The sequence below is a fragment of the Carlito syrichta genome, unplaced genomic scaffold (genome assembly GCF_000164805.1).
Source record: "Carlito syrichta isolate Samal-C Ts95f unplaced genomic scaffold, Tarsius_syrichta-2.0.1 Scaffold314086, whole genome shotgun sequence".
In the NCBI taxonomy this organism is placed as follows: domain Eukaryota; kingdom Metazoa; phylum Chordata; class Mammalia; order Primates; family Tarsiidae; genus Carlito; species Carlito syrichta.
In genome coordinates, this window is record NW_007258182.1 from 291,925 (window position 1) to 309,869 (window position 17,945).

The 17,945-nt window shown below is 49.5% G+C and overlaps 1 protein-coding gene across 1 annotated transcript in view; it reads right to left on the minus strand.

Annotated features, from left to right (window-relative positions):
* The window catches only part of GFRA2 (GDNF family receptor alpha 2), a 98,461-nt gene that overhangs the window by 46,007 nt on the left and 34,509 nt on the right, over positions 1-17,945 (minus strand). The window contains exon 9 of the mRNA XM_021719034.1: positions 12,834-13,188. Coding sequence (XP_021574709.1) covers positions 12,834-13,188 — 355 coding nt within the window. The remainder of the gene's footprint in view (positions 1-12,833; positions 13,189-17,945) is intronic.

Below are 17,945 nucleotides of genomic sequence, written 5' to 3' on the forward strand. Positions count from 1 at the left end.
TTTGGGAGGCCAAGGCAAGTGGATTGCCTGAGCCCGCGGGTTCGAGACCAGCCCAGGCAAATTGGTAAGACCTCATCTCTACAATAAATCGAAAATTAGCTGGGCATGGTAGCGTGTGCCTGGAGTTCCAGCTACTTGGAAGGCTGAGGTCAAAGGATCACCGGAGTCCAGCAGGTCGACTCGGGTAGCCTTGAGTGTGCCACTGTGCTCCAGCCTGGATGACAGAGTAAGACTCCAACTCAAAAAAAAAATGAGAGCCCTGAGCCTGCTGGAGCTGGGGACTGACCTGAGGGAGGCCCAGGAGGAGCTGGGGGAACCCTCGTCTGCTCAGTGTCCCAGGGTATCTCAAAGGTCCAACCCACACACTCCCCCATCCCGTGCACACAGACTCTCCTCCCTTGGCCAGCACCTCCCTGCCTGGGAAAGCCACTCTCGGTCCTGCTTCCTCCTCCTGTCCCCTTCTTCTGGAAACCTCTGCCCCAGGACATCCTTCCTCCCTCCCTCCCTGGCTGCAGAACCCTGCCTCCACAACACTCTCCCTGGCTCTCCCAGCCCCACAGCTCCCCTGCTCTGAATGCCTGCAGCAAAAGTTTAATCCTTACAACACTTAATTAAACAGGGCCTTCTCCTCGTAGTCAGAGATGGTTTTCACGGGTTAGCCCCATCTCCCCCAACGAGCTTAGAAGGGCTTTGAAGGAATGATGCTCACCATGGGCCTATGTGCTAGACCTGACGCTTGCTGCTTTTCATGCATTATTTCCCTTAATCCCATAATCTCGATCCCAAGCCCCTGCCTCTCTCCTGGACTCCCAGATACACAAATACTTTTGGATTTGATATTTGAAAACCAAAAGCTTTCAAACAACAAATCTGAATCCAACCACCTTCCCTCCATGCCCCAGATCTCCTCCGCCTCCCTTTTCTCAGGTGACAGCTTCACCAGCCAGCAGGCCACCAGGCCAGAGAGTTTGGCATCATCTCAGTCTACACCCTTCGACCCTACATCCAATTAGGGCCTGGAAGCTGACCTCTGAAGACCTCTGACACATCTCTCCCCACCCCCCACCCTGGCCCCTTCCTTCTGCCTTGGCCCTACCTCAGGTCCCATCACAATTTGATCTTCTAACCGGCCTCCCTGTCTCAAGTCTCTCTCCTCCAATCCATTGGTACTCAGCATACAAAAGGATCTTTCTAAAATGCCAGCTGGATCCTATCACTCTCTTGCTTCAAATACTTCATGGCTCCCAAAGGTCCCCTGAATAAAAACCAAACTCCTTGGCCAAATGTGCAGGGTTTTGTGAGCTGGTTCTCCTTTTCCTCTCTCAGGCTCCTCCATTTTTACCTACATTCCCTTTGCAAGGAACAGAAGGTCCAACTCCTAGCATAGGCCTACTCCTCCTTCAAACTCAACTCAGACACTACCTCCAAGAGGCCTTTCCCAATGGTTCCACCAAGCCTGCAGGGGCAAACCCTCTACCTCAAAGCCAGAACTAGCCTGTGGGAGCCTCAGGACAGATCTGCGGTTCACCTCAGCACCCTGGGGGCTAAATACCCAGACTCAGAGCTAAATGTCCTCCTGAATGGGCTACAAAGCTTCAACAGAAGTGTCACTGTCCTTATTCTGACAAACAAAACAGAGGTTCTACATTGTTAAAGAACGTGCCAACTCACATAGCTGCTACAGCAAGGATGTGCCTGACTCCAGTTCATTAGGATTACTTCCTTGACATAAACCGAGAGAAGGAAGAAGCACACACTCAAGAGGACCCCAGCAGATTCAGGCAATGTGTCTTGCTGGGCCAGACAAGGTGAGAGCAGCTATCCCCAAACCCCGCCCCCTCCTCACTCTGTATGAGGAAAAAAATGATCTCAAGTCCCTTTGTTCGTAAGTCAACATCCTCCTTTTACTCTAGGCAGGATGATACTGATAGTAGTCTCATGTGCTTGCCAACCACGGAGACCCTGAGATAACAGGACTACCTGCCTGCAGCCTCTGAGTCTTCCAAGAGAGTCCCGAAAGGGACCTGACACTGAAGGCCCGCTGCAGGACGCCCAGGCTCATGTGTTGCCACAAGAAGGGGAGCAGGGCTGCCTCACCTCTGAGGATACTCACCTCAAAGGCGAAGCACATCTTGAGGATAGCACGGAAAAGCCCCACATCTTCAAAATGCCCTGAAGAGGACTCCCACCATAGGAGCCCCAGAGGCCCCTCACAATTCCTCACCACTGCCCCAAATGTCTCCTCCAAGAGGAAGACTGAAAGCTAAAAGGACAATGTTTCTCTGGGTGGCCCAAGAGCTGTCTTCTCTAAGGGGCGGGGCCACCCAGGTTACTCACAAGACCACAGTGGCTTGGACTAAAGTCTCTTCCCGTGTCTGAAAGACTCAACTGTAACAAGAGCAGTTGAATCAGTGACAGCCATGCCATGGCCCCTCCAAGCCCAGGGAGGACACGGCAGGCAGGATGCTCTGGGGTCCCACTCACAGTACAGTGTATGGAGTCGACATCGAAGACCATCAAGGACATGCTGCCCATGGCAGAGGCTATCCCAAGGTCAAGACCTACCCAGTGCCAATAAGTAGCAGCTGGGAATGCCCACGACAGCAAGAATACTCTCGCTCTCCTGTCCACCTTGGCCTCCTCCCCATACTTCCCAAAGCCAAGCAGTGTCGAGTTGTCCTCAGCTGTGTCCAACCCAACTGGCCAATGTCTCTTTAGCACTGATCAGATTTCCGTAATTGCCAAATCATCAAAACTGCCATGGAAGAGTCACCAAGGCCTTCCAACATCCCCAAATCCAAAGTTGACGCATGCATCCTAATCCTTCCAGATCTCTCAACAGCATCCGGCACAGCTGTCCACTGCCTCTTTTTCAGAACCTGTTCTTTTGACTCCTAAGGCACCGTAATAACAGCACCCAACACTCTTGGACACTGACAGGGTGCCAGACACATTCTCAGCACTTCCTCTCCCATTGGACTCTCCCTAGGAGAATCCTACCCGTTTCCCTAGCCTTAAATGCCATAAATATGCTAATGGCCCCCAGGATTTATAACTCCAGTCAAGCACCAGATAGGAATGTCTCAAAGGCAACTCGAGATTAACATGCCCAAAATGGAATTCCTGATTTATCTCCCCTAGGTCATCACCATCTCAGAAAGTGGCAACATCACCACCGAGCGGCTCAAGCCAGAAGCCCGTGAGTCACCCTCAGGTTCCTCCTTCGCCCTCACTCCCACATTCAAGGTATATCATTTCCATCTGCAGAATATCTCCAATTTATCCACTTATCTCTCTCCACACAGCCACCACCCTGGGCTGAGCTGCCATCATCTCTCATCTGGTGATTCTAAAATAACCTCCTCCCTGGCCTCTCAGTGGTCACTCTCACCTCCTCCTTAATTCTCCACACAATAACCAGTCATCTTCTCACATCACAATTTTAATAAAGGCCCTACTTGGCTGCTGAAGCTCCTTTCCAACTACACTCAGAAGTCCAAACGCCTTGCAGTGGACTTTGAGGCCCCATGTGACCTGACCCCTGCCTGCCTCCAGATCTTACCCTATGCTCCCTCCCTGAACCCCATGGCTCCAGCCACACCATTCCCACTTCTCCCTCCTACAAATGCCTGTACACACTATTCCCTCTACATGAAGTGTTCTTCCTCCCCTCTGTCTGACATCTGACTCCTTATTCTTCCGGTTTCAGTTTAAATGTCACCCCTGTTGTCCAAGTAGGTTCCCCATCTCTGCCCACATTAGTCTCTATTTCTGCATCTTGCTAATTTCAACCATTTTAATTAGATGTCTGTTTTCTCGCTCACTGAATCCTCCATCAGACTGTCACCTCCAAGGGGGCAAAGGCCACCTCCATTGTGTTTTCCCGGAGGTGTGTGGTATCTTGCATGGTGTCTGGCACAGAGTAGGCACATAATAAATACTCGTTAATTTAATAAGCTGACATAGTGTTAATATAATACAAGTATATTAAAAAACAGAGGCCCAATTGAAAAGAAAAACATTAAAGGAAAGGCATGGGCTAAGCATCACATGAAGGATGCAGACAGGTTCTAGAGTGCACCCATAAAAGGAGCGGCCAGGGCAGAGTTTAGGATAAGGACCAAATAGGCTTGAGGAAGGGTAAGTCTAGGTTCTCCCAAATTCATATGTTAAAATCTTAATCACCAGCGTGATGGTATTTGGGGTGGGGTTTTTGGGAGATGATTAGGGTTAGATGAGGTCATGAGGATGGGGCCCTCATGATGGGATTAGCGGTCTTATAAGAAGAAGAAAACACACCACATATCTCTTCCCCCACCCCCATGCACACATCAGGGAAGACCATGTGAAGACATAACCAGGAAGAAGGCCCTCACCAAAAACCCAACCATGCTAGTACCCTGATCTCAGACTTCTAGTCTCTAGAACTGTGAGAAGTAAATGTTTGTTGTTTTTTGTATTTGAAGCTTTCCAATCCATGGCATTTCGTGATAATGACCCAAACTAAGATATAGGCAAGGAGAGAGCCCATGCCAGTGAGTGGAAGCAGAAACCATCACGGAGCCCATGGGAACAATGCAAGACCAGGAAAGCTGAAAGTATGTCAGCCTCAGTGTAAGCAAACACACCTGCCCAATGAATGAATAGCAGCTTGTATTCTGATACTCTCTGCAAAACTGCAATTTTCCCAAATGGGTCGTTCCTCCCCAAACATCAGAGATGAAGTGGATCCTCAAGCACAACTCCACCAATGGGAACTTCAGCTAGACAGGGGCTGCCCCTCATCTGTGGAGTGTGAGCCTTGTGCAGTCTGAAGGGTCAAACTAAAGCCACTCTCTGCTCAGCCATGCCAACGTGCCTGTAGCAGCCTCAGCAGGAAGATGCATAAACCGTGTCTTGTAAACTAGACCTCTAGGTTGGAGCTTCTCTTTTTCTTTATTTCCCCAGAGCCTTTAGTAAAGCAATATCCAACATTCCAGTCTGTTCTCAACATGCCACGGGAAATTCCAGGAAGAGACATTTGGGGACCCTTGGCCCAGAGTTAAAGGATGAGCAGGAACCCTGCTGAGACCAGCAACAGAAGCCAGCATGGGGCCCCAAAGGGAAGCTGGTAGGGCCCAGGATCCCACAGCCCCCTCTCCACACAGAGAGTCTCCCTGAACTGGCCACCACGGCAGTTGGGTTTTCCTCAGGAAGGTGGTGACTTCTTTCCCCTGGCACTCCTCACCACAGTTTTGCTCTGAGGCTGGATGTAACCACTGGACTCTGAACTCTGCTCAAGGCCAGGCAGGCCCCTAAGTGAGATGTATTTCTCTGTGGCTCATCCCCCTGCCCCAGAAGGGGCTGCTGTCCAATGCCACCAGAGTGACCCAGGGAAGACCTAGTAGAAAGGGAATTTCAAGAGAATCTGAAAAGCTACTGTCGAATTGTAGTGTGGCTCTACTCCCACTACAGAAGCAACCAATACCGTGACCTGTCACTAGACTCTAAGTACCATGAGGGCAAGGACTTCTATCGATTTCTTCATTAACTCTCCACCCTAACACAATGCCTGGCCCAAAGTGGATGACCAATGATAGTAAAATGAGTAAAGGAATGGTCATGAGGGTCTCATTCCTCCTGCTATAGGGAATCCACTGGCCCCAGGAAGGACTGGCTAGGTTCCATGCAGTATCCATGCTGTCCTTCCCATGACTGCAGCAGGCATCACTAATTGATCCCAGCCCTCTTTGCTACTAAGTCAGGAAGCAGTTTCAAAAACCTTCCCCAGGGAGCCAATTCAAGTTGGTCATCTAGAGAAGGAAGAGGTTTCTAAACTTTGGGATGTCAAGGGGCACTTAGAGAATCTAATGAATATGATGAGTTTCTCTCTGGAAAATATACACAAAACGTGTATGTAACTTCCAAGATATTCAAGGACCCCTCCTGTAAAAGAAGTGAAGGTTTGGAAGCCCCACAGCCCACCTACTCCTATGCAAATAATCATTTGCTGCCACTGAGAGATAATCTGCTAAAAACATTAGCCCACAGATCCAATAGAGAATAAATCGGTAGACAGTCCTAGGGAGCCAAGAATCAAAACACAGGTCTATTCATCCACACTGCCTAAGACGTTGGACACTCCCAAGCTGGGTAAGAGGGAGAACATTCGGAAGGGACTCCTCCCCACTCCCTAAGGACAGCCTTGAGGGAGGTGGGGCCCAATTCCCACTGCTTCCCATCAAGCCTCTCCAACAAGGACAGTGTCCATTGCACCGAGGGGCCCAGGTTGCCAGAGTAGCTCCAGGCTGGAATCTATTTATACACATCCTTAGCACCCAGAGGTTAAATTACAGCCCAGGAGATGGCACAGGGCCAGCAAGGAGTTATTTATGTCCTCTTAGCCAACTAAGAGGAACAAGGAATTTCAGAGAGACTCTTCAAAACAGGGCCTGGTAGGGACACAGTTTACAGGACAACAGAGTCAACCACCACAACCACCCCCACCCTCGCCATACACACAATCTGAGACCATCTTTGTAATGAGTGCAAGCGAAGAGGGTACACACTAAAAGACAGAGTTTTCTAAAAAGTAGAACATGGTCCACAGGAGTGGGGAGGGGCTGGCTGGAGAGAATTCAGTCAAATTCCATGGATTCATTCCAGGCTTTCCAGGCGCTTTATCAGAAGTCTTTTAAAGGAAATGCCTCTCGGTCTTCCCTCCGTCCTCAGTTAGCTTAAGTCCACAGCCCTAAGGTTCATGGGATGTGAACCAGACAAAGGCAAAAGGCATCTCAGGCTCCTGAGATGCAACTTCAAAGCCAACTGGAACTGTGGGTAGAGCCAGAAGCTTCCACTCCCAGAGGCTCCATCCTCAGTCACTGACCCCAAACTGCTCCAAGTCCAAAAGGTGATGGGAGGATTCACAAGTGCTTCCAACAACCCCGAGGCCCAGCAAGCAGACATCCTTGTTTAACCAAGGCTTCTTCAAAACCCAGATCAAAGGAAACCTTCAACACTTTATCGTTAGTGACATTTAATAAGACAGCACCGAGGAGTCTGTTAAATATCACACGGGTGATGTACGAGGCCTGCCATGAGGTGTGCCTCACAGCAAATCAACACACTTGCTTTAATGTAGTGCCAGGTGAGGTCGGCCCTGCCAGAGCTCCCCCCAAGAATCCTGGGCCAAGATTCACTCAGCGAGAAGCCTGGGCATAGCGGGCCAACTCTGTGGGCAGGAGGAGAGACCAAAGGGACTGCACAGCCCCAGCTCCATCAGGACCGGGTGCTATAGCACCAGCACATGAGCAAGTTCCTGGGAGATGCCCAAGGACAAGGGATTCACTTCCAAAGAGCCCAAAGCCCAGAGAGGTTTTCCCATGGTACCCATCAAGGCCAACTTCATTCATTAAAGAATTCAGAAAAGGGAGGCTTGGGAGTTCTACAGTTCCTGCTGTAAGCACCATGACACTGGACTCTCCCCTCTTCCCAATAAAGATTTCCCCCCTGTGGTTTCTACCCTAGAGAGCAGAAACCTGGAGGAAGCCAAACGCAGGAAAGGAAAAAAAGCACCCCTTCCCGTGCAGAGTGAAAAGCCAAGCCCAGGCTTCCGGTTCTCCACATCAAGTCACTCATATCTTCCTGGTGCTGAGAATGGGCACCCACAGGACCACCAGGGCACTTCCGTGGAAACTGGGGACAGGTCAGCAAGTCAGGCCTGCAAGAGTGTGGGAAAATGGTTCTTCTCCTTCCAGACCAGCCCCGGGAAAGCTATACACCCATCCCACCACCCACACTGATGAGGTTTCTCAGGTCATTTCCTCTTATGCCGAGGGCTCATCTCTCCATGATTATAGTCTCAAGTGGAGAGGCAGGAGCAAAGGGATAAAGGTCGACTGGAAAACCGCTTCGACAGAATCAGAACCACAGGCCTGGAGGACCTGGGAGGGTCCCTAGAGATGAACTGGTTAAGCATCTTTGTCTGATCAATGAAGAATCCAAGGAGTAAAATGATCCATCCAGAGTCACCCAGGAAGCCCCTAGGCAGAAGGAGACAAAAGGCCACTCTACTGACTCTAGGGTGCCATGACAACCACCTCCACCCATCACCTTTCCTCCTCTCTGTGCACCTCAGTCTGGGGTTCCCCAACACGTCTCCGACCCCACCTACAGTCTCAACTCTGAGCCACGGGCAAAGTTCCCTAAAGGACACTTCTCCATGCTGTCAGATCCTTCAAGGCTCCTGACAGATGCATCCTAAATGCAGTTTCCACCCTCATTCCTTCCCTACCTGCTCGGGACTTTATTTAAATTTGCATGCGGATGGATGTGCTGGGTAGGCTGGGAGATAGGAAGAGACAGGTTGGAGAAATGCTCTGCTTCAAGGTCAGGAGCTCACCTAGCCACACCCTGGAGCAACCAGCATTTCCTACTCATAGCCCCAGGCCTTCCAGAGTGAGCCATGTACCAAATTCAATAACCCTGACACAGCACAGTCAGGGAGCCCCCGGAGTCCTCACTGTTTAAATTTATATCTCAGTGCAAGAAGCTCATCTGCCTGGCTCAGCATGTCTCCGGAACTGTCATCTTGTGGCTCCTCTTTCTTGAACCTCCCAGTACTGTGTCTTGTTTAAACACCCTCTCTGGTTCCACCATGTGAAGTTTATCACCGAATTACCCTGTCTCTGGCTTCCTTCATCTCTAGAAAAACAAATAAAAAATGCTTCTGGCTCTTTCTTTTTATTTTAGATTCAGGGAGTCCACATGCATGTTTGTTCCATGAACATATGGTATGGGGTGGGGATTGAGATTCCCCAGGGAGTGAATGCTGTACCCCCAGGTAATTTCTGACACAGCCGTTCTCCAAGCCACCAAACCCACCCTGCTCTAGACACTCATACCACAGGAGACGTATACTACATTATCCATCCTTCCTTAGAACAACACTAATAAAGCAGGCGCTGGTGTCCCTGGCCCTCCTCCACCCAAGAAGTCTAATTCAGACACCCAAGTGGCTTGACTCCAGGACCCATCTCCAGGGCCCTTGTAGCCACCGAGCTTTCTGGGTGCACCTGGCCCACCATATGCTTGGGGAACTGGGCTTGGATTCACACCAAACCTTCACACTCTTTTAAGGCCCAGTCCCCTGTCTGCTCTGTCATTCCAAGCAGCTGTGTATGATTCAGCCCCCCAAGGTCATTTTAGCATTCAGAATAGGAGAGAATATGGCCCGATTTAATAATTAAGATGATCCTTTCTATCCTGCTTGGGGAGTTATGTGGCCTATCAGTCCATCTCTCCTTTATTCCAGTCACTAGGAAGTTCAGAGTTCAAGTTCGGGAACTATCAGACTACAGCATCACTGCCTTTGCTCCCATCTCCTTTCTAGGGCTCTCAGTGTCTACAGCCAGCCCTCCTATTGTTGTATGTATAGTTTCATATTGAATTGCCTCAATCAGTTTGTGTAGGCAGTGAGGTGCACCATATTATTATCTTGCTCTGTTGTCCAGGTTGGAGTGCAGAGGTACAACCATAGCTCACTGTAAGCCTGAACTCCTCCCAAGTAGCTGGTACCACAGGTATGCACCACTATACCTGGCTAATTTTGTTTCATTTTTTTGTAGAGATAGGGTCTCACTATGTTTCCCAGGCTAGTCTCAAATTCTTGGCCTCAAGCACTCCCATCTTGGTCCCCCGCAAAGCCCTAGGATTACAGGCATGAGCCACCAGACTCAGCCTTGGTGTATTTTTTTAAGTAAGCAAAAGAGAGAAGCCCACTTTCCTCGCAGAGATTTCCCTGAGCCTGCAGCTGGCTCTGGGATCAGCCCCTTCTCTGAACTCCAGGAGAACTTGTTTTCCAAACCAAACAGAGTAGCGTTTCCCCTTCAGTGTACACATGGCTCCTGCTCTCCCATGTTAAAAAGAAGCCCTCTCCAACCCACATCCTTCTGCAGCCCCTGGTCCTGGCCCACATTGCTTCTGAAGAAGGTGATTTGTACCCAAGCCTCTGCTCCTGCTTCCCTGTCAGACCTGGGCCACCACAACCTGGTTTCCACTACACACATACACACACACACACGTGCACATGCACACACACATGTACACACACACACGCACTCTGTGAGGCACCACAGCTCACTCATCTCCCTGATCCCCCCTTCTCTTCCAGTATCTGGGCCCACTCTCTCCTGCTTGTCCTCTGATTCTCCTCAGCCTCCCTGTCTCACACTCCACTTCCTTTGCCCCTCCCTTAAATACTGGTGTTTCCAGTAGAACTCTGACCTTAGTGTCCACTCCAATGGCTCTACTTACCACCTAAAAAAATAAAAATGCAAAAAAAATTTTTTTTTAATTAGCCAAACAGAGTGGTATGCACCCATAGTCCCAGCTACTCAAAAGGCTAAGGTGGGGGGATCTCTTAAGCTCAGGGATTCAAAATTACAGCGAGCTATGATCACACCACTGTACTCCAGCCTGGGTAACAGGATGCTCAAATCTGTGGGTATCTCCAGCCTAGACTTCCTCCTGGGCTCTACCAACCCTTTCCACACCAACTCATTCACTGCTATGGCTTTAATCACCAACAACAGGGGCCCAAAGACTCCCAAGGTCATCTCTCCCCTCCAGTCTCATTACTGAGATCCAGACCCACAAGTCCATGTATCCCTTAGAGGTTGCCATGGGGGTGACAGTGGTCCCCCAGGAACCTCAAATACTACATGTCCAACACCACCCCCACTGAATGGCTCCACTGCCCCAGAGTTACTCAGCTAAGAAACATGGTGGTCACCATCCATTTATCCATGCAAGTGATGTTTATGGAGGGCTCACCATGTGCCAGGCTCTATGCACAGGACAGGGTGTAAACAAAACTAAAAGGGTTCTTGCCTCCGGGGGACCTTAAACCAGTCATCCAGTCCTATAAAGTCTACTTTCCAATCTTCTCTGGAACAACACACTGTTTTCCATCCCCAAAGTTGGGGCAGTATGCCATACTGGAAAGAAAGCAATATAGCTTAAACCCCAGCTCGGAAATGTATGAATTGCATGACCTTGGGGAAGTGACTTTCTCTGTAACTCACCAGATGTTTCCTCAACTGGCAGATACAGATGAAAATAGCATCTATCTCATAGCTTTGTTTCAAGGATTAAATGAAACATAAAGCCTCTATAACAGTGTCCAGAACATAACAGGCAATCTATAAACACCTGCGCTTACTGCAGTCCCTGTTTCTCCAGCCACTGCGCCTCTGGCCTCCCCATCATGACTCACTCTGTGAGCAGATAGGGAACCACCTGCAGTTCCCCACTGGCCAGCCCCTTCCCACCCTCCAACCTTTGCCATGCTTTTCTGGCAGCCTCATTCCCTGGCTTTCTCCCTCTCATGTCCCAAGGCTCAGCTCAAAGCACCCTTCCCTTTGCATAATGCCCCTCTCCTGTGACCCTCCTCTGGGAACCCACAGCCTCATCCCACTGAACAGGAATCACTGCTCTCCTTGTCTGTTTTTTCTGCTGGGCTGGATGCTCCTTGGAGAGCACTGTGTTCACCTTTGGATGTCCAGGTCTTAGAAATAAGCACTAGCCGGGCTCAGCGGCTCAGCCTGTAATCCTGAGCTTTGGGAGGCGGAGGTGAGTGGATTGCCTGAGCCCGCGGGTTCGAGACCTGCCTGGGCAACTTGGTGAGACCTCATCTCTACAATAAATCAAAAAATTAGCAGGGCATGGTAGCGTGCCCCTGTAGTTCCAGCTACTTGGAAGGCTGAGGCAGAAGGATCGCCGGAGTCCAGTAGATCGAGGCTGCGGTGGCCGGGAGCGGCCAACTGCACTCCTGTCTGGGTGACAGAGTGAGACTTCAACTCAAAAAAAAAGAAAAGAAAAGAAATAAGCACTGAACACAACAGGGGCTCCATAAGGACATGAGAATAATAAAGGGCCAAATTTCAACTCACTATAACCGAAAACAAAAAACCTCCTTCCTAATAACAAGGCTACACTTATTAAGCATTTACTATATTCCACACTCTGTGCTAAACTTTGGACACACATTATACAATCTTATGCTCACAATAACCTTGTGATGTGGGTATTTTTATTTCTATTTTACAGGTGAAGGGATAAAGACTCAGGAAAATTTTTAAAACTTGTTCAAGGTGACACAGCTAACAAGTGGTAAAGTCAGAATTCAAACCCAGGACTGTCAGACTCCAGAACCCAGTCCTCACCCAACACTAGACTAGTTCAGATCTCAGTAGAGAATGAGCGGGCCTTAGATTTATGATAGCACTTTCCCTGATAGCCACATGGCCTCTGTTGGGATATTAGGAGGAAACTTCCTTTAGGAATGAAACTAAATTATCTGAAGGTCCCTTCTTTTTTATTATTCTTTTTTTATTTTTAGGGATAGGATTTCACTGTATTGCCCAGGCTGGTCTCAAACACCTAGCCTCAAGCAATCTGTGCTTTAGCCTCCTGAGTTGCTAGGATTACAGGCATGAGCCTTCTTATTCAAAGGCTCTAGGAATCTGTGATCTTAAATGGTAAGCTTCCTAGGTTGTTCATTTTGTTTTCTCCATAGCATGAGGCTGGGCAGAGTAAGCAAGCGACAAATCTATGCCAAATAAATGAAAACAAAAATGAGCTAATGAATTAATCAATGAGTAGATGAACGAATGAATGAAGTGAATGGATGAAAACTCATTTTGCACATGTCCAAGTTAGTTTTAACCTTTTTGGCACCCTCCCTGCTGAGCTCAGGGCTGTAAACCAACGCACCGCAGGAAATGCAGAACAGGTCAACCTGGCAACGCGAGCCCCCGCCTCCTGACACCCTAGAGCTGGAGCGGCACTCTTACCGGCACAGGTGGTCAGTCCGGCACACGCTGCGGAGGTCCAGGCAGTTGGGCTTTTCCTTGTCCTCGTAGGAGCAGCTGGGCAGGATGGTTTGCCGGCGGCGCTCGGCGCACGCCTGGTCTTGGCAGGAGCAGAAGAGCATGCGGTAGGTGTACTCGCTGGGCACCCGGTCGAAGAACTGGCGCAGGGCCTTGTGGCACTTGCGGCGGTTGCAGCGCTCAGTGGGCGAGATCTCGCGGTTGCAGATGGAGATGTAGGAGGAACGCAGCTTCTTGCAGTTGTCATTCAGGTTGCAGGCCTTGGCGGCATCCAGGCAGTGGTTGCTCCTGGTGCTGACCACCGGGTCTGCCCCTGTCCCTGGAGGAAGAAGGAGAGAGCAGGTCAGAGGCCGCACAGGCCTGGGGAAGACATGGCTGTCCATTCGCTGGGAGACATCTTTCAGCATTCAATATGCTTTCCAGGTCGAGTGCACAGGCTCACGTCTGTAATCCAAACACTTTGGGCGGACTGAGGCAAGAGGATCACTTGAGACCAGGAATTTGAGACCAACATAGGTAACTATAGCAAGACGCTGTCTCTACAAAAACAATTTTAACCAGGTGTGGTAGTACATGCCTGTAGTCTCAGCTACTTGGGAGGCTGAGATGGGAGGATTGCCTGAGCCGGAAGTTTGAGTCTGCAGTGAGCTGTGATTGCACCATTATCTCTAGCCTGGTCAACAGAGTGAGACCCTGTGTCCAAAAACAACACCAAAAAAATGCTTTCCATTGCCTGCTCTATGCCTCACTTTCCTCATCTGTGAACTGGGGATCACTTCACAGGACCTACTCCTAAGGTAAGGATTGAGTGAGTTAATATACAGGTCCAAAAAAGTGCCTAGGACAGCCTGGTACTAGGTGACCCATACATACACACAGTGAACTATGGCAATGATGATTGTTCACTCAAAGTTTTGTTTAAAACTCATCACAGACCGGGCTCGGTGGCTCAGCCTGTAATCCCAGCACTTTGGGAGCCCAAGACAAGTGGACTGCCTGAGCCCATGGGTTCAAGACCAGCCCGGGCAACTTGGCAAGACCTCATCTCTACAATAAATCATAAAAACTAGCTGAGCATGGTGGCGTGCATCTGTAGTTCCAGCTACTTGGAAGGCTGAGGCAGAAGGATCACTGGAGCCCAGCAGGTTGATGCTGGGGTGTCTGTAACCATGCCACTGCACTCCAGCCTGGGTGAGGAAGTGAGACACCAACTCAAAAAAAAAAAAAAAAAACTCATCACACACCTAAAAGGCAAGCAACTAGGTATGTATGGCCCTTATTGACAAATGCAAGAAATACAGTGACAGGCTCAAGATCAAACAACTAGAGGGCAACTGAGCCAAGACTGGCCCCGAGATACTGGAACACCCATCAACAACACATGGGCATTTAAGGTGGGACAGTTCTCACGACAGGATCTTCAGCAGCCATGGTACAAGTAGCACAAACATGGTGAGAGCCATATGAGAGATCATCTAATCCAACCTCTTATTTTATGAATAAGGAAGTTGAAGCATGAGTGGATAAGTAGCCTGCCCAGGGTCACCCAGTGTAGAAACCCTGACCACACCCAGTACTGAGGTGTGCCAGGAAGAACCACTGGCTTAGGATTTAAGATGACCCACAGTCTTTTCACCCATTCTTCATCCATCCTACAAATGCCTTCTAGTGTATTCCTTGAGCGCCACTCTTTGTATGCAAGGAGAAAGGACACAGAACAAGACAAGCTGGGGCCACACTCCCTCCCATGTGGGCCAGGAGATAGAGCATTTCCAGCACACAGTTCCTGGTGTTCCAATCACCTGTGCCAGGTGCTGTGTTGGATATAAAGTACAAGAGGCGGCCTCTCTGAAAGAGCTCACAACTCCAGTCAGGAAACCAAGAGGCAGAACAGCACAGTGGTCAAGGCTGGACGTTCTTGAACTCAGTCATCGGCATTCAACTTATGATCCTATGACTTATTAGCTGTGACCTGGGGCAAGTGACTGAACCTTTCTTTGCCTCAGTATCCTTGTCTGTAAAATGTTACCTACCGCATAAGGTCATGGTGAGCAAAATGACACTGCTCATTTTTTTTTCTCTCTCCCCCACATCATGGTTTTGTCCTGTCTACTAGATCATTCCCATCAGCTATTGTATCATCCATCTTAATAGAAAAGTCCTCCTCATGAATATGCACACACCCCAAGACACCACTCCATTTTTCTGCTCCCCTTTAAAGCAAAACTCCTCAAACCAGCTGTCTCTTCCTCTCCCGTTTTCTCTAGAATTCACTTCAGCCTGGCTTTTGCCGCCCCGCCCCCCCTGCCCGCCGCCTCTCTCATCAATGCTCAGGAATTCTCAGACCTCATCTTCCTCAGTCCATCAGCAGCATAGGACACAGGAGATCCCCCCTCCTGCCAGAACCCCCTCCGCTCTCTGCTGGCTCCCTGCCACCTTCCCACACTCTCCTGAGCAGCCTGCTTTGCTGGTCCCATCTTTGCTGCCCAGGTTTCAGCCACTGCTTCTCTGTGCACCTGCTCCCCGGGGCCCTCAGCTCACCTCATGGCCTGAAACACCGTGGGCAAGCTTCCAACTCCCAAATTGATGCCCCCCAAATCAGATCTCCTCGCTGAACCCCAGACTCACCCATATACTCAACCTTTGCTACATGCCCAGTGCCCACATCACACATTTCACAAGTCCAAAACCAATCCCAGATTTTCCTCCCAAATCTGGGGTTCCCCCTCCATCTTTGACAGTCTTCCTCATCCTGCTGAAAACACCTGCAGCCTTCCAGTAACTTAAGTCAAAACTCTTGGCGGCTCCTTGACTCCTGTCTTGTTCACACACCACATCGGGAAAGCTTGGCAGTTCTACCTTCAAAACACACCCAGAATCCAGCCACTTGTCACCACCACCGCTGCTACAATCGGGGCCCAAGTTACCAACACTATGTGCCTGGTAAGAGCTTCCTTTCGACCCTCTGCTCCATGACCTCACCCCCTGCTGTATCTCTCATCACATCAGCTGGAGTGAACCTTTTAGAACACAGAGCTATCGCTCCTAGGCCCCAAAGCATCCACTGGCTTCCCCATCTATGAAGGGGGCTTAGCATGGCCTACAAGGCTCCATGTTGGTACAGTCCATTATGGTAGCCACTAGCTGATCATGGTCACCAAAACGGAAATGTGGCTAGCACATCTCAAATGTGCACACAAGATCCTGAAATATGCACCAGATTTTGGAAACTTAATGAGAAAAAAATAATGTCAAGTATCTCATGAATAATGTTTTACTTTGATACGCGTCAAAGGGATAATATTTTGGATTTATGAGGTTAAACAAACATAGTATTAAAATTAATGCTAAGCCAGGCGCAGGGGCTCAAGCCTATAACACCAGCACTTTGGGAGGCCAAGGTGAGGTGACAGCCTGAGCCCATGGGTTCAAGACCAGCCTGATCAACTTGGCAAGACCGCATCTCTACAATAAATAAAAAAATTAGCCAGGCATGGTAGTGTGTGCCTGTAGTTCCGGTTACTTGGAAGGCTGAAGCAGAAGGACTGCCTGTGCCCAGTAGGTTGATGCTGGGGGGGGCCATGAGCATGCTACTGCACTCCAGTCTGGGTGACAGAGTGAGACTCCAACTAAAAAAAAAAAATTAATACTAAACTCACCTACTTCTTTTTACTTTTAAAAAAATTTATTTTTAGTCAGGGTCTCACTCTGTCACCCAGGCTAGAGTACAGTGGCGCACTGCAGCCTCAACCTCCTGGTGACCAAGCCCAGCTAATTTTTTTTTTTTTTTTTTTTTTTTTTTTTTTGGTAAAGACGAGATCTCACGATGTTGCCTAGGTTGGTCTCAATCTCCTAGGCCCTAACTATCCTCTCACCTTAGCTTCCCAAAGTGTTGGGATTACAGGCGTGAGCCACTGCACCCAGCCTGTTTTTACTTTTTTAATGTAACCACTAGAAAATTTAGAATTACATATGTCAGCAATGCGTATTATACTTCTATTAGCCAGCATTGCACTGTATGCTCTCACCTCCTCTTCCTTTTCCCCAACTCATTCTACTCCATTCCAGCCCACGGGCCTCCTTGATCTTTCTGGAACAGCCAAGTCATGGCCTGGCCTCAGAGCGCTTGCCCTTGCTGTTCCCTTGGCCTGGAAGGCTCTCCCCAACCCCAGTGGCAACTTCCCTAGTTTCTCCAGGTCTCTGCTCAACTGTTACATGCGAGTCCTTCCTGACCATCCTACACTTAATAACAACCTCCCCCACACCCCCTTTACCCCCTGCTCTGATCTTTCTTTCCCACAGCCCTCACTACCATCTGCCCTAGTCTGTGCTTACTCGTTTGTTTGTTTCTAACACAAGCTCTATGAAGGCAGAATTTTGTTCATGGTTGCCACTGTTCGATACATGGGTGCTGAGTAGGTATTTGATAAGTGGTAGAATAAATGTATTTAGACCAGTGTCTACTTTGTAATAAGTGCTCAAAAACATTGGCCAATATTACCAAGGAAGCAAAACTGGTACAGAGTAGACAACAGCAGTCAGTACAAGACCCCGTGGGGCCCAGCCCAGAAGGGGCTCAGAACTACAGTTGGGGGGGTGACTAATGAAGACTGAGCTGTTCACCCCAACACCTTATCTGCAGCCTTATAAAGACAGAAAGAGGAAACCGCCCTCTCTTCTTGTTATAAAAATAAAATCAGCCCGGGATCGGTAGCCCAGTCTATAATCCCAGCACTTTGGGACCGAGGAGAGTGGATTGCCTGAGCCCGTGGGTTCGAGACCAGCCCAGGCAACTTAACGAGACCTCGTCTCTACAATAAATCAAAAATTAGCCAGGTGTGGTAGCATGTGCCTGTAGTGTCGGCTGCTTGGAAGGTTAAGGCAGAAGGATCGCTGGAGCCCAGCAGGTTGACGCTGGGGTGGCCGCGAGCATGCCACTGCACTCCAGCCTGGGGGACAGAGTGAGACTCCAACTCAAAAAAATAAAAATAAGCCGGGCTCGGTGGCTCAGCCTGCAATCCCGCACCTTCGGGAGGCTGAGGTGAATGGATTGCCTGAGCCCGCGGGTTCGAGACC